The following is a 24,094-nucleotide window of genomic DNA, read 5'->3' as shown; positions in this document are numbered from 1 at the left end:
AGTCCGAGCCTCGACTCCCAGCCCTGCCCGCCCCAGCAGGTGAGCAGACAAGCCTCTCGGGCTGGTGTGTGCCGGTCGGCACCGATCCTCTGTGTGGGAATCTCTTTGCTTTGCCCTCCGCACCCCTGTGGCTGCGCTCTCCTCCGTGGCTCTGAAGCTCCCCCCGCTCCGCTACCTGCAGTCTCCTCCCGCAAAGGGACTCCTAGTGTGTGGAAACCTTTCCTCCTTCACAGTTCCCTCCCACTGGTGCCGGTCCCGTCCCTATTCTTTTGTCTCTATTTTTTCTTTTGCCCTACCCAGATACGTGGGGAGTTTCTTGCCTTTTGGGAGGTCTGAGGTCTTCTGCCAGCGTTCAGTAGGTGTTCTGTAGGAGTTGTTCCACACGTAGATGTATTTCTGATGTATTTGTGGAGAGGAAGGTGATCTCTGTGTCTTACTCTTCCGCCATCTTGAAGCTCCTGCTCTCCACTTTTTCATTTTTTTTTTAGTCTGATTCCTCTGTGTCTGATACAAGGTGATTAAGTAATATCTGCTTTTGTCTCAAAGCCAAACTTTTGTTCTATCAGTCCTAGCCATCTGGGCTATCCTGAATATACCACATAAATGAAAAGGAAACTGTCACAGTGACCATCACATCTTCTACCAGGCTGCCCTTGCAGAAGCGTAGCCTATGCCTTTGACCTCCAAAGGGGCATGTTCTCAGGAAAACCATAATGAACCAAAATGGATAGTTCCCCTGAGCTCTCTAGTGTCACCGTTTTACATTGCCAGAATAAAGGAGAAAATGGTTGAGGGTGGCAGCTGAATAATTTAGTAAGCATGGGTGATTTGGTGATCCTATTTAGTCCAACTAACAATTACGAAATGAAATTAACATGCATCACAGCGTTCATGGACCTACCAAAGTCCACTGTAAGGCCATATGTGAGTTATTCAGGCCTAAAATGAGCCCCAGTGTGTGAGCACTCAGCTACGCCTGTGGCCTTGGCTTTGAACTCCGTTATGCTCATGACTTTTAAAAGTATACACGCCATCCAGAACTTTCAGCTAAACCCTGATCCCTAGTTCTGGATCTGTCTACCAGACATTTCTGCGTGTTGGATGTGTACTGGATGTGTCCATATCAAATCAAGATAATAATGTTGAACTCAATTATCAACTGCCAGGAACTTGCTTTTTATTCCATGTTCTCCATTTCGAAGAATTGCAGTGATGCTCAGCAGATTGCCAAAGCTAGAAACTTCCAAGTTATTTAATGACTCCTTCCTCTCTTTTAACCCCTTCAACTATCCATCAGGTTGTATAGCTTCTAACTCCCCTTTTTATAGTTTGTAACCCCTTTTAATTTCTACTGCCATTGCCTTTGTTCACACTTTGATAAGCCTCATAAGCAGAAAGATCTAGTTAGCATCCTAGCTCTGCTACTTTATCTAGACTTAAGTGAGACATTTAGATTCCATTTCCTTGTCTTAAAAAAAAAAAAAGATGGATCTCCATCTTACAGAATAGTTTTAAGGATTACATGAGATACTCTAAGTAAAACTTAATACAGTACATGGCTCACACTAGACATTCAATGATGATTAATCTCATGTTCATAATCATACCTCACTCAGTTTGAGCAGTGTTTGGCACACAGCAAGCACTCAGTATATATTTACTATAAATATTAATGTCATAATCATCATCATCATCATCATAGTTAGCCTGCTTCTGATCTTATACCCTGTTATTCTGTCCTGCACCCTACTATTGGAATTTACATAAAATACAAATATCATGCCCTTTATGCTCCACAACTTTGAATGGTTCTCTCAGTCACAGGAGGTGCTTTTCTGGATCGACATAACTGCCCTTGATCTGACCTAGGCTTCAGTTCCACTCTTACTTCCACTGCTCAACAAAAACTCCTTACACTGAGGCCAATGAAAAATCTATATTTCCCCCACCCACCAATAAACAAAGAAAAGACTTTTATTTCATATTTCCATTGATTACCTTCACTCAATATGAAAACTTCATAGTAATGTACTACTTCATATAGCCTTCTGTGCCTCCCCAAGCAGAATTATATGCTTCCAATTTAATTACTATAATCTTGTCTTTGTACTTCTAAAGCCCAATATGTAGAGTTACTTGATTCACATTTGCTGAAATAATGGTATTGGAAAATTAAAGGAAAAACAAACTATAGATAGATAAGTAGGTAGGTATGTTATATACATCACATATATTAAAAACTGTATAATCATATAACTTAATACTGTTCTCATGTTTATGCTGCTGATTTCTCATATGTAGGACCTGTATTAAAAACTGTTAACATGTATCAGGAAAATGTATTTGTTTTGACTTTTCCATAATTACTAAGTCCTCCTTAGAGCAAGTAGCACATTTGCAAAGTTCTAGGGTGGTACGAATCCTGGGGCTGTGAAATAGTGAAACTATTGGATTCACAATGTGCCGGTAACCTTGGCACTGGCCTCAGCTACAGCAGTTGCTCTAACAAACTGAGATTTACAGTCAGTTTAAACTGTGAGAAGCAGTAGGGCAAAGTGATTAAGAAAATGGGCTCTGATTTTAGAAAATCCAAGTTCAAATTTCAGTTCCCTACTTAACACATTCCTATATGATCTTAAACACATTCCCTAACCTTTCAGAGACTCCTTTCCTGTAAAATGGAAATGATAATGGTACCCACATAAAAGAATTATTGGAAGCATTAAATGAGGTAATATGAATTAAGTTTTAAACTTAGGCTGTGCAGACTTTCAGATACACAAGACACACAGACTGCTGTCTGGCATCAGTCTACTTAGAAAGATAAAGAACTTGTCATCATTGTAGCAACAGACATTCCTAATCTGGTGGTAATTCTTCTAGAAATCAATGCAGCACAATTCAGATGGAAGAAGATAATTCTACATCCGGCAAGTCCAAGAGTTGCCTTGGCTTAAAAGTCTCAGGCCCCACAGGCGCCGATATCTCTTGAAGTGATCCCGTAGTCATAGACTGCAAAGTCCACACAAAAAACAAGCCCTATTCCAAGAGCTGACACATTCAGGCAAGCCCAGAGTTGTGGCTGCCTACCAGGTAGTTTTAGTTTCTCCAGAGCAAATGGAATTTATCAAAATTGATCATTGTATCATAAATAATATTATCTGGTAACATAGCTGATATTTCAGCTTTCATCAGGTTACCAGGTAACTGTAACTGGAGGTATTTAACTGATGGTCAAATTCTCCACAAAAGATTAAAAGGGATTGTTAATTCTCTGCCTCTACATAGAATATGGACTTGGTAAGTAATACATAGAGGATAACATATGCATATATGTATATGAATACAATCTCATGAAGGATTAGAAATGTATCTAAGAGGAAATTAACATGGAGAGTTTTGGAAAAAAGGAGTTATAGAGGTCATCATTTGGTCATCATCTTGCCTGATTTTCCTGGATAAACTCACAAGTGTTAGAGTGAAAACTTGTTCATCACAGAGAAAGTTTTGTTCTAAGGTTAGTGTTGTACCTAATGCATCATTAACACTCAATATATGACATTTGAGTAAAACTGGGATTCTGGTCCTCTCTGTTGTTATAAGAAGAACAGAGCTGACTTACAGGGCCCTTTTACTGCCACTCTCAGATGATTCTCCTGCCCAGACCTCTCAGCTCAGACAAACTGACTTTGACATATTGAGCTCTAATTGTCTCCTAGGAATGCAATTTTCGTACACATGCCAGTAGAATTAAAAAGATAGTGTGTGAGTTGTTATATTAAAATGGACCTGCCTCTCTGTATGGTTGGTTATCATAGTTAAATATAGCAGCTGAATGATGAGACAGAATTATCAGTGAACTCTCCCACTGGAACAGATGCCCTATCGTGGCAGCATGCCTCCTGTGTCTTGTAAACGTGAGCTACTAGTTACTGAGAATGGGCAGGAGTTCAACTAAGAATCAACGCAAGGCCATCCAATGCCAGGAAAACCCCTCAAAGTGCATATGCCCGTAGTTGATGACATTTGGAACATCATCTTCGTATGTAGACATTACAATTTAGAATTCAACATCCCTCTAATTCAAGGAGGATTAGATAGATACGAATTTGAACATAAATACTTTACCGATGAATTAGAGATCTATTTAGAGGATATTTCTACAGTAATATAGCTTAAATAGATTTATATTTCTAATGCTTATGATGTATTTAATTAATATACTCATATGTATACCTTACATTAAAGTATGAACTGGAAAAGTTGATGTAGTTGAATAAGCATACATTGTAATTGACAGCTAAAGTTTCAAACAGTATTAAAAATAATGTTAAGCATAAATTAAATCACTTTTTCTGTTCAATATTGTATTAGTTATCCAGGCATGTTTATTTAAATCACTAAATGGAAATTATCATATGTTAACAGTTCTTGGTTCCTCATTTTCTAAATAAAGACAAATCTGGAATGAGTAAAATGAACAATATGGTAAACTTAGTTTCAGCTAATTTTGCATAACCCCTTTATTTTCTATTTCCTATGAGTGGTTTAACAACTCTTACAAAATAGGAGGAAATGCAAATGTTAGCTTTGAGTCTAACAGCTTTTACACATCGTAAATGTTGATATCTTTTTAATGAAATTGGAATTGTACCTCCAAGTAGAAATAAAAATGTCCAAGCTGATTTCACTCTGGCGTGTAGAAGACAAAGTTCATGCCTGCCTGTGAGTCTGTGATGAGAATATTAATGCTCTTTTGCAGTTTTTGCCAACAAGAGAAGCTGCCGCTGACCTTCCAGGCCTGTGTGATCACCAAAGAGTGCCAGGTGTCAGAGTGGTCTGAGTGGAGCCCCTGCTCAAAAACGTGCCATGATATGGCATCCCCTAAAGGCACCCGTGTGAGGACGCGGCTCATCAGGCAGTTTCCTATTGGCAGTGAGAAGGAGTGTCCAGAACTTGAGGAAAAAGAACCCTGTGTGTCTCAAGGAGATGGAGTTGCCCCCTGTGCCATGTGAGTAAATAAAGGATGGTGGCATCTGCTGCCCTGTCTGCCCAAACTGCGTGTTCCTTTAGCGGTTTGATTTCAACTGGATAGTATGTTGAGAAATAGAGATTTTTACAAATTCTAAGTAGAAAAATATCTCTCTACAAACACTATCCTGTAAAAATGACTGGTTTTACAGGGTAAAAGTGTCTTTAACAAGCTGGATTTCCCAGTCTCCATGCAAGTTAGATTTTTAACGGCAATTCCCTGTTTGTGTATTTTCTATCATGGGGATTGGCAAGCTTTTTCCATAAAGGAGAAGATAGTGAATATGTTAGCCTTTACAAGCCACATGTGTCTCTGTCACGCTTCAGCTCTGCCATTGGAGCTGTAGGTAATATGTAAACAAATGAGTGTGGATATGTTCCAATAAAATTCACTTATAAGAACAGGGGACAGGTTGGATTTGGCTGTAGTTTGTCAACTAGTCTATAAGGTAAAATAAAGTTTCAAAATACAGGTTCCTATTGCTTATTGAGCAAGTCCCATTAAAATTCAGTACTGTATATAACAATTCCTGTTGAATAGAGTAACATGCTATATCAAAATAATGAGACTGTAAGCTCCTTCAGGACAAAGACTGCTTATGAACCTTGGGGGTGGGGCTTGTTTGTTTTTTAATTGCTTGCATGTCTTAGGACCAGGCACACAGTAAGTGTCCAATCAATGTGCATTGAATTCAGATGAAATAAGACTAATTTTGAAATATTTGGCAGTGTAACTATATTTTTTTTATCCTTAAAAAATATCATCTCCAAAACATTACTGTGAACTATCTTGGTGATAAATATATTTCAGCTTAGTCTGAATATAGAATATTTATGAAACAACTTACAGAATCTTAGTTTCTCAGTAGATATGCACAAGCTTCATTGAAAGGTTCCCTGGAATATTTCAGATATTTAGAGAACATGCATACAGCTTGAACTGCATGACACAGTGAGGAGGAAAATTGCTACTATTATTGTTCCTCCTCCCATTTCTAACAGTAATAATAATAATAACAAAGAATAGTGATGATTCAGACAAGATCTTCAATTATGCAGCACTTTGGAATCATCCCTTCTCTGATATAACAAGTGACAGAATGCTCTAGAGAGTTTTCTTCCTAACTACTCTGCGTGTCCTGCTGACTTGTGTGTTCCCCTCTACATAACAGTTTCAAGGAAGTTGCCAGGTTCTCTAATCAGTGTTTTGTCTCCTACAAGTTTCTTCCATTTTTGTCTCAAGCTAAGTGTTTTATTCTTTATCCTCTCAAATATTCAAACGCCATTAGCTATTAATTAAAATCTCTATTCTGAATCTTTCTTCTAACCCTTTATGGATGATAGCACTTTTTTAGAATGTGCGATCAATTGACGTTACTAAAAATTTGTTCCTCTCACAGGACTCCGTAAGATGACCTAAATTGGGACTCCATTCTATAAAAAAAACAAAATTTTCATTTTAGCTCCCCTAATGAATGACTTGTTTGGTTTTACTTTCCTTCACTGTCTCTCCTCCCAAGGCATCAAGTATCCATGTTTTTAGAATTGACCTGAATGCTGCACTTCTTTTATAAATGTATGTCAAGAGTGTTGTTCCTGGATGCCCCAGTCCTGCACCTCTATTAAGCCATGAATCCCCACTTATAAAAACTGAAAAACGAACATGAAGTGCAGCTTTACTGTCATGAAACTTTACCACTGACAAAGCAAAGCCTCTAGATGAGACATCCTAGAGCCCACTTAACCTTTCTGTCTAACTGAGGTGAACATTAGCACACCCATTTGTACCTATGTTGGCTGTTAATCTGATTACTAAGGAGGCATCTTGGTTAAAGTGAAACCAAGTGCTACATGAGCCATTTTCTTTGTGCTTTTAGAATATCCATTTTCCTCGAGGTGGAGAAATGCCATCACTTTCTATCTTCAGTGGCATCGGGAAATGGTTCCCTGTCTATCTCCTTAAAGCATGTGTTGGGCTGACAATCCCCTGACATTTTTTTCACATCATAATCTTTATTGGAGCTTTAGTTTAGAATCACAGATCATCTTTCCTGTGTTCCACTGATTAGAAACGTCAGCTCTTTTCATCATTCATCAGCACTCATCAGGGATGCTCAGTGCTACAGGAAAAAAAAAAAACTCTTATTCTCAACAATAAAGAGAAAACTCTGAATTATGTTACATTTTTATTACTAACACACAATTATAATTTTGATCCAGTACGAAGCTGCAATTTTCATGCATTCTGTTAGAGACAAAACAAATGTTTGGGTTCATCATCATTTAGAATGTGTTCCATTCTCAGATTCAACCTTCCTTTGCTTATAAGCATCAAGAAAGGGCAAGCCTGAGTTCAGCTTAATTGAACATAAAATTTCCTGTTTTCAGCATTATGCTCTCTTTTCATAAAATATTTATAAGTAACTTCCAGTAGTTGCAATTAAAACTGGATCATCTTAAATTTAACTCCTCTTTAAATGGAGCGGGATGAGGATGTAGAGGAAGGGATTGAAAGTGAACCTGCACCTTAGATGTAGTCTAAGATTAATTCAAGAGGCAAGTATTTTTCAGATTAATCTTTTTTTAATAAATTTTTATTTTATTTATTTTATTTTTGTATGTGTTGGGTCTTCATTTCTGTGCGAGGGCTTTCTCTAGTTGCGGCAAGCGGGGGCCACTCTTCATCGTGGTGCGTGGCCTCTCACTGTCGCGGCCCCTCTTGTTGCGGAGCACAAGCTGCAGACGCGCAGGCTCAGTAGTTGTGGCTCACGGGCCTAGTTGCTCCGCAGCATGTGGGATCTTCCTAGACTAGGGCTCAAACCCGTGTCCCCTGCATTGGCAGGCAGACTCTCAACCACAGTGCCACCAGGAAAGCCCCAGATTAATCTTTTTGAGGAACAAAAAATAGGAGTGGAGAAAAGTTTTATTCAGTAAACAGGTTGCCACTGCCATCATTTTCTTTATCTAGGTATGGCTGGAGGACTACAGAGTGGACTGAGTGCCGTGTGGATCCTCTGCTCAGTCAGCAGGACAAGAGGCGGGGCAACCAGACGGCCCTCTGCGGAGGAGGGGTCCAGACCCGAGAGGTGTACTGCGTGCAGGCCAACGAGGACCTCCTCTCACACTTAAACTCCCACAAGGACAAAGAAGGTAAGCTGTTTTCTTCTCAAGTACTCAACTGTGGAGACCAAGAGTGGGATCATCCTGCAGGGGTGTATATGTAGTCGTTTGGGGCAGGAAGAGTCATATTTCTGTTCACATTATGGCTGATATTGACTATGGTGAACAGTAGTCTAAATTATGGTTGTAAAAATAATTAATACAGTTCCATCTTTGGTCCGTTCTGATTCACTGACAAACCTCTCTTTAGTAGGAGTAATTAATTATAAAAATAGAATAAAGTTGTATCTCGTAAGGATACATATAGAATGCAAGTATGTGTTCCAAAGTCCAAATTTTCTTTTCTTCATATAAGAAGAAGTAAAACGTGCTTGTAAAAAGAACACCTTATTTTGCTGTTTATAATGGGGTTGAAAAACATAAGTTAATTATGGTATTGAGTGAAAATTTCAATTTGAATTTAAAAGAAATAAATACAGAATAAAACTACAGGAAAAAAACAAAACAACAAAACAAAACAAAAAAACTACAGGAAAAAGTCTTTAACCCAAAGGCATGACTTCTTTTTTTTTAATTTTTTAATTTAATTTTATTTATTATTTTATACAGCAGGTTCTTATTAGTCATCAATTTTATACACATCAGTGTATACATGTCAATCCCAATCGCCCAGTTCAGCACACCACTACCACCACCCCACTGCGGCTTTCCCCGCTTGGCGTCCATACGTTTGTTCTCTACATCTGTGTCTCAACTTCTGCCCTGTCTCAACTCTAAAATTTTACTCATTATTGGATCAAGTTTATATTCAATTAGTAGCCCGTTAGTCCACACAAATATGAGACTTTTCAAGCAATGCTTTAAGCAGACCCTTTTACATTTCACTACCTGAGGGATTGCAGGACTTCTATCACTAATACATTCAACATATATTGATCAGTTGCCAGGAGAGCTCCAAAAATTTTATGTGGTGGTGAGGATGAAAATATCAATACAAACTTCATGTCAGGAAAATGCTCGTGGTCATCTTGAGGGCACACAAACAGCCCAATAGTTATAATGCAGTATGATATGCATTATAATTGAGTTTTAGAATAACCGTAGGGAGATCATAGAAGGAGGAACTTTCACAAAGGAGGTGGAACTTGAGCTGAATTATGACACATACACTTCATACATGTTTTATGAAATGGGCATTTCATAAAACAAAAGAAGAGATGGCTCCTTTGCCTCCCCCAAAAAAGAAGTGGCACTGGTGACCAGTAATTCTTGGGAAATAAGGACTAAAGTTTTGCATTTGCAACTTGAAAAATTTAATTGTTTTGTATCCACTAGCTTTACACAACACGTTAGCTCATTTAGGAATCTAGCCTAGGGATACATTTTACTACTAACGTATCTTGAGGTTTTAAGGAAATACCATAAAACATGTAATGTTAGTACATTAATATTGTCTTGGCCACTTTAATGGCTACATTTTTAACACTCTTAGGTGGATTTATTATAGCAGTCCTTTCAGAGTAGTATAATTTCACTGCTAGAGGTAGATTAGATTTTAGTTTCTGAACGTCAGTTATATCCTGTAGGTTATTGCTTTCAAAAAGATCCTTCAGAATTCTGAATTGCAACAGGACATTTAAAAAAATCATTTTGTCATAGAATTCCCCTTCTACTGCTGTCAAAGCACTGCAGAGCAACAAAAGTAAGTCACAGAAAAAAGGGAAAACACAAAGAATATTATTATTAAGATGTATCTGTTGGACTAAAGCAAATGCTAAAGCAGAGATTAATAGACATGGAAGTAGTCAATTCACCTAAAATTAATATTTAATCATGTAAGTATGTAACATGAATAACTTAGGAATTTGTGTCCTTTCATGTCCAATACCAAGAATATTAATAAAACTCTTATTGCAAAAATAGCTGATTCTTGCTAAAAGTTGCAGCTTTTTTTTCTTAGAACTTAGACTGAGTTCCCCCTAGAAGTACTTAACATTGCCCAATAGGAAACTTGTTTAATATACCAGCATCCCAAGGGTGACATGTAAAGACTGTAAATATGTGTGAATGGAGAATACTTAGACTGTGGGCTGTGAAGATTGTTCACAGTCTGTCTTCTTAAACAAATAAGAAAGAATGAAAGCTTACTTTATAAAAACAGGGAAACCTCTCAAAATAACTTCCTCATTCAATCCTAGTTAGAAGGTACTGATCTCAAGAAATCCTGACTGTGTAACCATGAACAACCTACTCTAAGAACAATTCATATTGCACTTAATTTGAAGAACAAGGACTACACTTTTGTTTTTGTAGATTCACACTTTGTGTCCTATAAATGTCGTTTTCACACATAACCAAACTATTAAAAATACCTTAGGGCTTCCCTAGTGGCACAGTGGTTGAGAGTCCGCCTGCTGATGCAGGGGACATGGGTTCGTGCCCCGGTCTGGGAGGATCCCACATGCCATGGAGCGGCTGGGCCCGTGAGCCATGGCCACTGAGCCTGCGCATCCAGAGCCTGTGCTCCGCAACGGGAGAGGCCACAACAGTGAGAGACCCGCGTACTGCAAAAAAACCCAAAAAAACAAAAAAAAACTTAATTCAAAATAAAATACTTTAGCTCAAAAATAAAATTTCTTGATGCAAAAAATACTGTAAACAAGTGATATGAAATTCACATAAACTTCCTTTATTATCTTCGTACATCATATTACACAGAAGAATGATAATGACCACCTTAGCACAAAGGCAGGGTCATATTAAATCACTTTATTCACTGGCGTATTTACTACTGTTAATTGACTCACCCCACACAAGGCCCTAAAAATTCTTTTCCTTGGAGCTAATATATTTAATTTGCAGAAAATTGAAATATTTATTATTAAAGTTCTCACAAAGTGTAAAGTATGTTATTCAAAACTTGAAATGAGTTGAATTATCAGAATACTTATTAAGTTGGCGATGGCATCTGTAGACAATAGGAAAAATATATCTGCTTGATATTGGAGAGTATCCACATTTTATTCTTGGAATTCTCCCAATTCTAGAACAATATTCAGGTGATCAAAATTTCCATAATCACTTCTTTAGAAGAAAGGCTTGACAAGTTCTGTACTGAGGAGACTTAGTAGTAAAATCTTTGGCAGTTTCTGTCATCTGGCCCTTCAGAATTCCAGTAGGCTTGAAGAATATCCAACTTACGCTGGCATGAACTCTATCCTTCTCGGGATATGACAGGACAAGGCCTTGCCCATGGGGAGGTTATCAGCATAAGTCCTAGAAAGCTGATGAAAATGTTGCTGATCATTAGATGCATGAACGCGAATTGACTTTTTTAAGAGTTCAAAGTGACTTGAAAGTAGATTTTAGCTATAGTAATTCAAGAAATTCTTCCATTTGATACAGATTGAACATGTTTTTAAATGAGGGGCACCAAAGGTATTGGTTATAAAGCACCATAAAACTTACTGCAGTTTATATTATAGGAGATTTTAGAACATTCCTTTATAGAAAATGTAGCAAATAATCCACACTGAAATCTGGAGAAGGTCCGTGGGATTTGAGGTTATGACGATAGACAGCCTGGATAATGAGCCTGTATGATGACACAGAATGAGATAAACCGGCAGAAAGGTTTGGAGAATCAGTAGAAAGATGGATTGAGGGAAGGATGATTGTACTGTGAATGGGTAGACAGAAGGATGAATAAAGAGCTCATATTTTCCCATCTGCAAAGAAATAAGAATAAAATAGTCACCATCCCTAAATGAAATGCAAATTCTTTATAATTGTAGTCTTTTATCTACAGTTTCCACAGACTAGCCCACTTCAGTCAACACTATTTTGAAAAAAAAAAAAAAAAAAGGCTATGCTTATGGTGCTATTTCCCTGTTATTTCAGAAAGTAAATATCAGAGAGTACATTGAAGTCTAGTGCTGCATCTTTCCTATCCATCACTTTTGAAATAACAGGTGCGTGAGACTATTTTGCATAACATTTCAATCAGAAATGTGTATCAGGGTTCTCTATACATTCCCTGATATAATTCTTAAACCCTGTAGGAAAGATAGTAATTTACTTTTACTTTCTATTTTGCTAGAAATAGAAGCTGTCCCATGAAATAGAAATGATTTTGTGTTTCTTGTCTTTCTAGAACATGATTATATAGATATAAATTATAGAAAAACATAAAAAGATTTTTAAATTTACTGACTTTAAAATGTCACTAGGGGACTTCCCTGGTGGTGCAGTGGTTAAGAATCTGCCTGCCAATGCAGGGGACACGGGTTCGAGCCCTGGTCAAGGAAGATCCCACAGGCTGTAGAGCAACTAAGCCCATGTGCTACAACTACTGAAGCCCATGCACTCCAGAGCCCGTGCTCCACAACAAAGAGAAGCCACTGCAATGAGAAGCCTGCACACTGCAACAAAGAGTAGCCCCCGCTCACCACAACTAGAGAAAGCCCGCACGCAGCAATGAAGACCCAATGCAGCCAAAAAACTAAATTAATTAATTTTTAAAAATGTCACTAGGATAATACCATAAGTATATAAGCATATATAAAGTTTGGTTATGAACACTTTTTTTTGTGGTAAATTAATGAAGGTATAAACACTTTTCATAATTTATCATTATATTTTTAAACACACCGCTTTGTTCTCTCTTAATCTTCCTATGGTAAATGAAGAAGGAACTAAATCACATAATGGAAACATAGCCTACACTGGTGCAGTGGGTTGTAAAAAGCACTGTGATATAATTGTAGAATAACTAAAACATTCCTATGTTTTAAATCCTAAATCCCTGAAGGAATCAAACCTTCCTCGGAAATCAGTCCTCTGGATATTTTGTGGAAGAGAAGCGCTGTTTCCCTAGGAAATTTCTCTGTGATCAGTGGATTACAAAATGGAAGGTGAGATGCCAGGAGGTTTCAGCCATTGGGATAGAAGCTAATAAAAACTTACATTCTGAGAATTAGATTAAGCTGGTCATTGGTCTACGCCAGAGGTAACTTAACAATTTTTAGTAGAGGAAGAGCTTACTAATGACATGTCAGGAAGTATTCAACCAAAAAGGCAATCAAAGAAAAATATAATGAGGCAGCTCTGAAGTTGTGTAAACATGATAACAATGCTTACAGTACCTTTGACTTAGTCAATGTTTAATAAACATTTGTTGTTTGACATGTTTACTCTCCCCTTTGTAAAATAGTACAATTTCCTTTTAAATTTGTCTGAAAATTGTCTCTTCAGCATTTCAGGTACACTTAAACATTCTCTATTTCAGCTAGGGGATATATCCACAGACACCATTCTTCACCCCTGAATAGTTAACTATTCACACCTCTGACTTGGAATAGAGGACACATGATCTAGTTGTTAGATCAAATGATGAGAGTCAAAATGTATACACTTTGTGTCAGGTTGGCCACTCATTTAAGAGAATAGTTTTATATGTCTATTTTCCTCTTTTCTAATTATATAGATAGCTTAAAAGTCTTTTGAATTTTCATCTTAAGACTACTTTCAAGAGAACCTCAGACAGATAATCAGGAAATCTGGTTTTCATTTCTGCTTGGCCTTATGTCTTGATGCACATTACTTAACTTTATTTACCTAAAAATGGCTATTTAATTGCACTTATGTTACATTTCCAGCAATGTGGCAGACTAGAATAGCTGAAAATCATCCTTTAAAAAATACCTAGACATTCAGGATACAATATTTTTTTAAATACTTTTAAGAGAAGAACTGAGGTCTTCATTAACTAAACAGTTTCCCAAAGGAAACCATGAAGGCTGAGATGATGCTTTCTGTGGTTGCCCTTGGGTAGGGATGGTACAGAACAAGGGTTTACATTATGGGGACTTGAGGGCATGACATAAACTTTTACTCAGAGAAAGAGAGTACAAGCAGAAATACTGCATTACTTCATCAGCCTCAAAGGGTTATAGCGTCAGTGATTGAGTGAGCAGAGAAATTCAACTTACCTATAGAGGGAGATAACAAGGAAGCAGATCAACTTCAGCCTTAAATCAGGGCAAAAACAAACCTCTCCTAAAAATTCCAACTATGGGCCAGTACTCATATGAGTTTAAGTTTCAAATGTATGGTACTTCCATAAGTCCAAAGACCACAAAGCTGAAAATTAATGTAAGAAATGGTGTCAGGCAGTGGTATTAGCAAGGTGCCTGACATAGCAAAAGCAAAAACTCTAAAGATGGGAATACCTTAACCTAAGCTGCAGGATTTTCCCAGGTAAACTGCACCATTCAAATTTGTGAACTACATGAGGAAAAATAATTCATTGTAAACAGGATTTAGAATGCCTAACAAACAGTAAAATTAGACTTGCAAATATTGGACTAAATATTAGATTTGCAAATACTAGACTTGGAAATATTAGAAAAAGCAGATACATACTATAAAATACATATGCTAAAACTTATTTATGATGTAAAGGAAAAATTAAAACATTAAATATAATGAGTCACAATTAAAAAGACCAGATTTTAAAAAAAGAAAAAGGAAAGAAACAAAAGTTCTGGAACTGAAAAATAATTTAACTGGAAATAAACAAATGGGTAGATTATACACATTGAGATAAACAATTATTAGTAAACTAAAGACAAATGTAAGCAAATTATTCAAAGTGCAACACTGAAAATAGAAGTTGAGAATGAAAGCAAGGATAACAGTCATGAAGAATTAAACAAGAAGGTTCAGAGTGAGACAATCAAGAGAAAAGATGAGAGAATTGTCTAGAATTGATGAAAGACAAGATATACAGGATCAAGAAAATTTGCAAGCAGGATAATAATATATGTACACTTCATATACAATGTAGTGAATTCTCAACTCATCAACTCCAAAGACATATTAAAAGGAACAGAGAGAAGGAGAAAATTAATTACAAAAGAATTAACAAATCAGCAGTGAAATTCTCAACAGCTACAGAAGATCAATATAATAAAAATAATATATTGAAAGTACTGAAAGGAAAATAAATGTCAACTTAAAATTATTTATCCAACTACCTATCATTGAAAACTATGGGCAAAATTAAGACAAAAATGAAAAGACTAATAAACCCTTACTGAAAGTACCGCTAAATGATGTTTAGAAAGAAGGAAATTGAACCCAGAAAGAGAAGAATTCAAGATGTGCAAGGAATTTGGTAAGCATGTGGGTAATCTAAATAAGTATAAATATGTGTGAAGCAACAACAATAATTTTCATGATTAAAACACTGTAAATTAGTTAATGACCAACAATAATATGTGACAGGAGGAAATAATAAGGAGTGTATTGTTTGGGAAAGCGTAGAGATATTGAGCACCCTTATATATTACTAAGTTATTATGCCTGTTAAAAAATTAAGAATAATTATTAACATAAAAATACATTATATATATACACACTTTTCTAAAAGGGATTAAATAAAAATGAGTCAATTCAATAAAAGTACTGAACAAGAGAAAAAAATCATTGTTTTCTTAGAGACAATCTAATTAATACCAAATAAAAAAGACTAAAAATCTGGAAATATGACTTTTCAAATGTCAAAGTTAAAGGTTATTACAGAAAGTCATTTTGTTTTTGTTATTATTATAAGACCAACCAACTGTTTTATAAGTTTTTTGCCATGATCAAACTAAGAGTGTGGATTACTCAGTCCAAACATTTACCACTGCTGGAAAATACCTAAACAGATCACACGTTGTATTTCCCAGGCAGTAATGCCACCTTTATATACAAAGTGCAGCTGAAAATTTTATTTTAACATGAGAAATAACATGAGATTGATTTGAGTTATATATGTGTGCAGTGTCAAAACTATCCAGAAGATTTAATGGTTGGATTGATTAAACAGCATTTGATAGAAAATTTTATTGGATAATCAAAAATGCCCAGAATTTTCTCCAGTATTTTTAGAGTGAAGGATAATCTTCACAAACATAAAACTCAATAAAAATTATGTTGCTAACTTGATATTGTTCAGTGAAGCATGAGAATGACTAAACTTTTAAAACTGAAGGAAACATCTGAAAATTCCTGAGTATTTCAAACCTATCTCCCTTTGTATCATTCTCATTTTTTTCCCAGTTTGCTAATGGGAAAGGTGAATGACACTGGCTTGATTACTTAGACAAAGGTAATAATGACAAAGGAATTATTACCCAGAGAAGATAATAAAATTCATTATGTATGTTGGTGCCTTTGACAAAGTCATAGATGGTGTGCTGTTAAATATGTGAGTGATATTAAGCTAGAAAGGATAAAACATACTAGATAATAATTTTATGATGCAAAAAGATATCAGTAGGCTAGACACATTGAAATTTCTCCAACAATATGAAGTCTAACGAAATACTTACAACAAATACCTACACTTAAGAGCCAAATGCCCACTGTAAAAGGAAATGATACCATAATGATGATGATATGATGATGATATGATGACAGTGAGAGTATTGATTATGTTTTTTAAGGCACTATGTTAATTATTTGGTTGCTGTGAAGATTAAATGTTTAATGGGAAGGAACAGATGGCATCGATTGCTTAATATTATTATTTTTTATTAAAGTAGAGTTGATTTACAATGTTGTTTTAGTTTCAGCTGTACAGCAAAGTGACTCAGTTATAGATATAAAACTGAATGATATATATATATATGATTATATATATATTCTTTTTCAGATTCTTTTCCATTATTACTTATTATAAGATATTGAATATAGTTCCCTGTGCTATACAGTAAGACCTTGTTGTTTTGGTAGTATAGTTGATTTACAATGCTGTGTTAGTTTCAGGTGTACACTAAAGTGAATCAGTTATACATATATCCACTCTTTTTTAGATTCTTTTCCCATATAGGTCATTACAGAGTACTGAGTAGAGTACCCTGTGCTATACAGTGGGTCCTTATTAGTTACCTGTTTTATATATAGTAATGTGTATATGTCAATCCCAATCTCCCAGTTTATCCCTCCCCTCCCCTTCCCCCCAGTAACCATAAGTTTGTTTTCTACATCTGTGACTCTATTTCTGTTTTGTAAATAAGTTCATTTGTATCATTTTGTTTTTTAGATTCCACACATAAGTGGTATCATATGATATTTGTCTTTCTTTGTCTGACTTCACTCAGTATGACAATCTCTAGGTCCATCCATGTTGCTGCACATGGCATTATTTTGTTCTTTTTATGGCTGAGTAATATTCCATTGTGTGTGTCTGTGTGTGTGTGTGTGTGTGTGTGTGTGTGTGTGTGTGTGTGTGTGTATCACATCTTCTTTATTCGCTCGTCTGTTGATGGACATTTAGGTTGCTTCCATGTCTCGGTTATTGTAAATAGTGCTGCAGTGAACATTGGGGTGCATGCCTCTTTTAAAATTAGAGTTTTGTCAGGATATATGTCCAGGAGTGGGATTGTGGAATCGTATGGTAACTATTTTAGTTTTTCAAGGAACCTCCATGCTGTTCTCCATAGTGGCTGCACTAATTTACATGCCTACCAACAGTGCAGAAGGGTTTCCTTTTTTCTAAACCGTCTCCAGCATCTGTTATTTGTAGGCTTTTTGATGATGGCCTTTCTAACCAGTGCGAGGTGGTATCTCATTGTAGTTTTGATTTGCATTTCTCTAATAATTAGCGATGTTGAGCATCTTTTTATGTGTCAGTGGGTTAACGTTAAACTCATTCTGTGTCTCTTCTCCCGTGTTTCTTTTCTGAACATCAATCACAAGCTATCAATGAAGTGTTAAAATTTGGATATCTCACGTGATATTCCTTCATTCACTCACTACATACTTACTGAGCAACTGTTAGGTTGCACCACTGATTACGATGTTGAATATAGAATGTTTTAAAAAGCAGACTTGATCCCTGTCAGGGAACTTATAACCTACCTTATATAACCGAACCTCAAATAACCTCGTATTAAGGTTTTGTTTACTGGAAGTTCAGGGTTGCCCCTTCACAAGGCTAACATGGAGACACTTCTACAGACATGCCAGTTTGGGGCTCTTCAGTTAAAATCTGAAAATATACTACAACCATGGTCCATCCTTAACAAAAAACCTTTACCCTTATTCACTGGGTATATTATTTTTCTGGAAATCACGTATCTTCAAAATGTAGTTTAAAAATCACCTGTATGCTTTAAGAAAATGCAAAAATCCCTGGATGTTATCCACTGGGATTGTGATTCTGTAGGTCTGAAATGGGTGCAGGAATCTCTGTTTGTTTTATAAGCACCGTGGTGATTATAATTAGGAGACGATTTTACCATAAAGCTCATGATGGTCCTTTTAAAAGCCCTTTCCAAAGCTTTGGGAGAGACTGGGATAGGGAAATGGAAATCTGTTTTTCTTTCTTTTTGAGGCCCAAGGCTTATGTAATTTATGCATTGAAAAAAAAAAAAAAAAAACAAAAAAAAAAGCTAAATTCCAAATACAAAATCAGTAAGATCTCTGTCAGGGTTTCAGAAGGGTCCTGTGCACGTGAAGCGCCCTGACCTTAAGCCTCATGGGTTTCTTAATGAATCTGTCCCAAATTCTAACACAGATTTTTGGCCTCTATTTGAGCCAAAGAGAATCAGTACATTAAGATGAGAAACAGAAACACAGGCATTCGTGTCCTGAAGACAGGTTTCCCAAAGTTCTAGAGATAAAACTGGGAAGAATGGAGTGACTGGGAAAAGTCACTCTTTGTGTTCAGAAGTGAAGTAGAGCTTTCAGTTCTAATATTGGTCTTAGTTATGTTCACTGAGCCCTAGTTATAGGTGCCTGAGCTGCAAATCTTTAGAAAACCACTATACCTTGCTAGTAGTTAAGTTAGGAAATTGGTGAGGAAGAACACTTTACACTGAGATACTGTTTCATCTCACTTTATATCTGTAACCCAAGATGGAAAGAAGCCATAGCTGTTAGTAAAGGACCTTCCATTAATGAAAGAAAAACATTAGATAAAATGTCACATAACCTGACACTATCGAGTGACTGTACTATGTGTGCTTTTTGTAACCCTTAAGCACATATTTCATCGAGTCAGTTGTCGATGAATGATAGCACCAGAAGGAATTTTGAAATGAACACTCAGGGACCTGCGCTGGCGAATGAATAGCACTTTTTCAGAGGCACACTCCTGCAATCTAAGAATGTAAAAGAAGTGGTCTGTGGCGGGCTGTTCCCTGCCTTGCCGATGATTGCTCAGTAGGGAGTAGCTCCTCTCACCAGTGTTAACAGAGGAGTACAAACTACATTGTGGAACTCATTAATATTTATTCCTTCTAAAAGCAATGGGCAATAAAAAGGGAAATAAACTGGGTAGAATAGCAATGGGAAAAGGAAGCCATGACAACAGATTCATCTTGAAAAGGTTTCACCATTTATTCTACACAAAAATACACTTGAAATACAAGGGTCCATATTATTAGTCTGGAATCCACTAAAAATACCTCTATGGGTCAGCTAATTTATATAAAAAATTGTATATTGAACACAGCCTAAGAATTTAAAGTAGCCATCCATATTATTGTAGTTATGTGATTTTGATGTATCAGTTTACACTTTCATATTTTCAATATTCAGCAAAGCTACATGTTCTCAGCATCAGATGCTGTGCTGTGTCTGTCTATAGACAAGAACTTTCTCTAAGCCAAGGGTCACCGGCCTGTTGCAACAGAGACCAGTGACCTTTCTTTTCCTTTTCTTGTGCTGCTTCTTTATTATCTGACTTGAAATGCCTTCAACCATTGTCACAACTATCCACATATCTCCTGTTTCAAATTGTCTTTTTCACACTGTTACCTTTTTTCATCCAAAGCCTATGCCCTTCTTATACTATATTACACAGGTTACCATTTGATTACATAGAATTCTGTGCTTTTACAGTTGCCTCATGAGTATTATGCCAACTCCGCAAGATTTTAAGCTTCTGAGGAGGGAATGGCACTTTTTCCCGCCTAAATTTTAATTGATCCATTATTTTTACCCGAGGTCTGGGTAGTTTGTGAATTGTGTCATTTAGAAATATCTTAAAGCGAGATTAAAAAGCCCTTCAATGAGAGGATGTTTACTTCCTAGACATCTAATTTACAGTGTTTCATTTTGAATTAATCTGTATGCCTCACTAACTTCATTCTTTTCCTCCTTTGTTTTCCTTTCCTCTGCAAAGGCTTAATGAGATAACATATGTAAAACACATCCTAGCATAAGGCCTTGCACTTATTATATGCCAAATGAGTATTAACTGCTTTTGTTTATGTGTTTACTTTTCTGCTTAAATTGAGAAAAAGGGAGGAATTTTTTTAAATGATAATTTTACTCCAAGCATTTTGCATGTAATAAAGGCGTAATTGTATACTGGCCTTGCTAGTTGAGAAACATAACGGAGGATGTATAATTCATGGAGTCTGTTTTCAGTATGTCTCAAAACCCTTTAGTGTATTTACATTATCCATGAAATTGCTCCTTTCTTGGAAAAAGTAGACTTCCTTTGTATTATTTCAGAGCAAAAAGAAATAGAGCTAATTTTACTTCTGTATTTATGGGAGACAGAATAATTACAGCTTCCCTTACTTTGTGACGCTGAATCCTTGAGAAGTTTAGGCAGCGCTCTGTGGCCAAAGGACTCTGAAGGAAATACTTGCAATAACCGTGGGATTCTTTGGTTGCTCTAAACGCACACTTTCATCATTGCTCAGCCTGTGCCACACTGGTCCATCTGCCCCTAACGTTACACAGGATTCCTGGGCTTTTAAAACCACTTTGGTTAGGCAGCACTATGCCCGGGAGACCTTAACTTTTTTGACCAAAATAATACTAATAAACAGATGCAAGAAACTACAAAAGGGTCTTGTTGTTTTACATGTCCTCAGCTAGGTCTGGTTAGAAAGGCTGGGATCAGTTAATTCCTCTTCCATTAGGAATTTCCAGAAGTACTTTGAAAATAAAAAATCATGTTTTTCACTCAGAAAGCTGTTGATCCATTTCTCACTGTCTTTCAAAAATTCATAACAAAGGGAGTAAGCAAAGAAACTAACATGTTGTGATAGTTTTCCTATTAATGCATGACTAAATTTTTGCAGACATACCAAGACAGTAAGTGACAGAGGACAGACTTGAGCCATTTTTTGACTCCAAGTCTAAATTCTATCTAGTCTTATTCCTCTGCCCTGTGAATTTGCTTCAGAATAAAAAACTGGGTACAGTAGCCACCCACAACTTTATCAAAGTCACTGAAAGTAGTTCTAGTATATTAAATTATCCGATGATATTTCTGTTGCAGAAATAAACAAAAATGCCATGGAGATATGCCTCTTATAACAGAAAATTAAAAGAAAATTAAGGATAATTTAATTCCCTTTTACGATTCAACACAATTAAGAGATTCATTCCCTGAGATGGTTCTATAAGGTCAGTATGAAGTCTTGCCCATGGGCATGTGAACCAGTATTGTGTTGAATCATATGAAATTGTTAGTTTTGTAGGTCAAGAGCTGTTGATTAGTGGCAATTTCCTATACATCACCTGAAAAGGTACCTTTACTGTATTGTGTTAAGTCACCTAGTGGAACAGAACTACTCTGTTCCAGACTTTCCACTGTCAGAATCAAGCCTGCAGCTATTGGCTATGAACTGTAGTCATTCTTTCCACGTGGACAGAATGCATTTGTGCTGTGTGCAGTGTGCTTTAGAGAGGGTAATGATTGTCTTCCGTAAAAATATGTAGATTTCCCTGTAGTAGATATTATTTATGGGAAGATAACTTATATTGATGGCTTGAGAGTGACTTGAATTTATCAAGCGGCTTTTATTCGATGCAGTTAGAAATCTTCCGTATTATGTGATTTTTAATACTTACCTGTGCCCCACTTTGTTTTATGTAAATATATAAAATATAAGGAGATACAGTCATTCTAAGGATAAGTGGGTGAGGAATGTGGGGCAAAGGAAAAATGCTAGTAGTAAGAGGATATCCAACCAATGATGAATATAATAAAGATAATGTACGAAATGTGTGCCGTAAGATCCTGTGAGTATCTTGAAGTGGGACCAATAGTTTTAATTCTAAGCTTGATAGCCAGTGCAAAGAGGAATAGTGAATTACGAAATTCACAGCATCCATTGGACAGTAGAACCAGTTTTAAAGGAAAAGCACAATTTCTGGTTTTAGGGTCAGAAAGAAGATTCATCAGTAGGGCTTCCTAAAGAGGATAGTGCGACTGTATTGCATTACAACTTTATTAACATCTGTAGTGTAAACACCACAATGGATTTTATAAGGAAGCTTTTTCTTTAAGCAGTTTTCCTCAATGTAGGCCACTAGCATAAATGTGAAAGTGTAACTCAGGAAAGGCAAACCAGTAGGGATTAATGTGATACGGTACAGATTTATAGGTCTCTGCTAAGCAGGATAACCCAGGGATAGAGTTCAGAATATCTAAATGAATAGATGTACAGCTATTCCCTCAGGCAACCCTCCTCAGAGTTTTGATAGATATTGAGAGGCAGAGAGTTCCCTTACATCCCCTGACACAGGGATCTGGAGTACTTTTATTCTGCTTTCTGTTTAGTTGCACTTAAATGCAGAGACACATTTTCCAGCCATCATCTAGGTGAGAATAGGATTAGCATCCTTAAAAGAAAAATCAAAAGGCTTGACAAAGACATCAACTTGAATAAAATATGATCCACTTCGAACAGTGAGATGAGTTCAGAACTAACTAGATGTAGGACAGAGAAAAAGTTTAGACACAGATAAAGGAATATCAAAGGTCCTTAAGTCTGTTCCAGCACATAACCCATAGCAAAAATCTGTTACATGTGCAAGGGAGACCAGGCTTCGACATTAATGCCATCTCTTAGAAGAAGCAGTTTAACTTTCTGGTATCTTCTTCAAGATAAAATAATTTGCAAGTGTAAATCTATGGACCTAAATGAGTTAACTTGAAGCGATAATGATGAGGAGGATTGAGAAGATGATAGACGCTTATTACATGTGAGACATTGTTCTGTTTTACATTTAGTGGTTACTTAGACCTTCACCACAAGCCTAAGAAGTACTGTTATTATATAGTATTGAGGTATAGAGAAATTAAATAATTTTACCAAGGTGTATGGCTAGTAAATATCATAACCCGGGTTGTAAATCAAAAAGTCTGCTTCCTGGGCTTCCCTGATGGCGCATTGGTTGAGAGTCTGCCTGCCGATGCAGGGGACATGGGTTTGTGCCCCGGTCCGGGAGGGTCCCACATGCCGCGGAGTGGCTGGGCCCGTGAGCCATGGCCGCTGAGCCTGCGCGTCCAGAGCCTGTGCTCCACAACGGGAGAGGCCACAGCAGTGAGAGGCCAGTGTACCACAAAAAAAAAAAAAGTCTGCTTCCTGAACCTGTGCTCTTAACCACTATGCCATGGAGTTAGGGTTATTTAATTGTCAGTCAGTTTGATGTTGAGAAAAAGTTACCTTCCCTCTAAGTGATACTTCTTTTAAAATATGTGCCTTTCTTTTAAATAAGTAATTATGTCTGAGAGTGAATGGTTTACTAAGGTTATTCCTGTTTAATTACAGTAAAATTATACATATAATGTCCCTGTTTCCATTTACTATGTCAGGAAGTTATTCATTCTTTCATTTATTTAGCTGATACTTACTGAATGCTGTCTATGTCTAGACAGTGTTCTAAAATGCTGAAAATAGAGAAACAGCACAGACAAGATTCTTGCTGTCACAGAGTTTATATATTTATGGAAAGAGACAAACTATCAGCAAAGAGATAAACAAGAAATTATCAGATAGCAAGAAGTACTATACGGAGGATCAAAGTAGCGTGATGTGAGAGAGGATGACTGGGCAATGATATTTTTGGCACTCTAGGGTATTGTTTGGCTTCCCAAATTTATATATCTAAGCACAAATTCTCCTCTGAAGAACAAAATCAT

The 24,094-nt window shown here is 36.6% G+C and overlaps 1 protein-coding gene across 1 annotated transcript in view; it reads left to right on the top strand.

Moving 5' to 3' along the window:
- THSD7A (thrombospondin type 1 domain containing 7A) overlaps positions 1 to 24,094 on the top strand; it is a gene marked incomplete at its 5' end in the record, with an annotated part of 452,331 nt that overhangs the window by 236,019 nt on the left and 192,218 nt on the right. The window contains 2 exons of the mRNA XM_082661757.1: positions 4,763 to 5,011; positions 8,000 to 8,181. Of these exons, the coding sequence (XP_082517883.1) occupies positions 4,763 to 5,011; positions 8,000 to 8,181 (431 nt within the window). The remainder of the gene's footprint in view (positions 1 to 4,762; positions 5,012 to 7,999; positions 8,182 to 24,094) is intronic.

The sequence above is a fragment of the Grampus griseus genome, assembly GCF_964374135.1.
Source record: "Grampus griseus genome assembly, chromosome: 9".
In the NCBI taxonomy this organism is placed as follows: domain Eukaryota; kingdom Metazoa; phylum Chordata; class Mammalia; order Artiodactyla; family Delphinidae; genus Grampus; species Grampus griseus.
The sequence above is the reverse complement of the archived record's forward strand: the minus strand, read 5'-3'. Positions and strand labels throughout refer to the sequence as shown.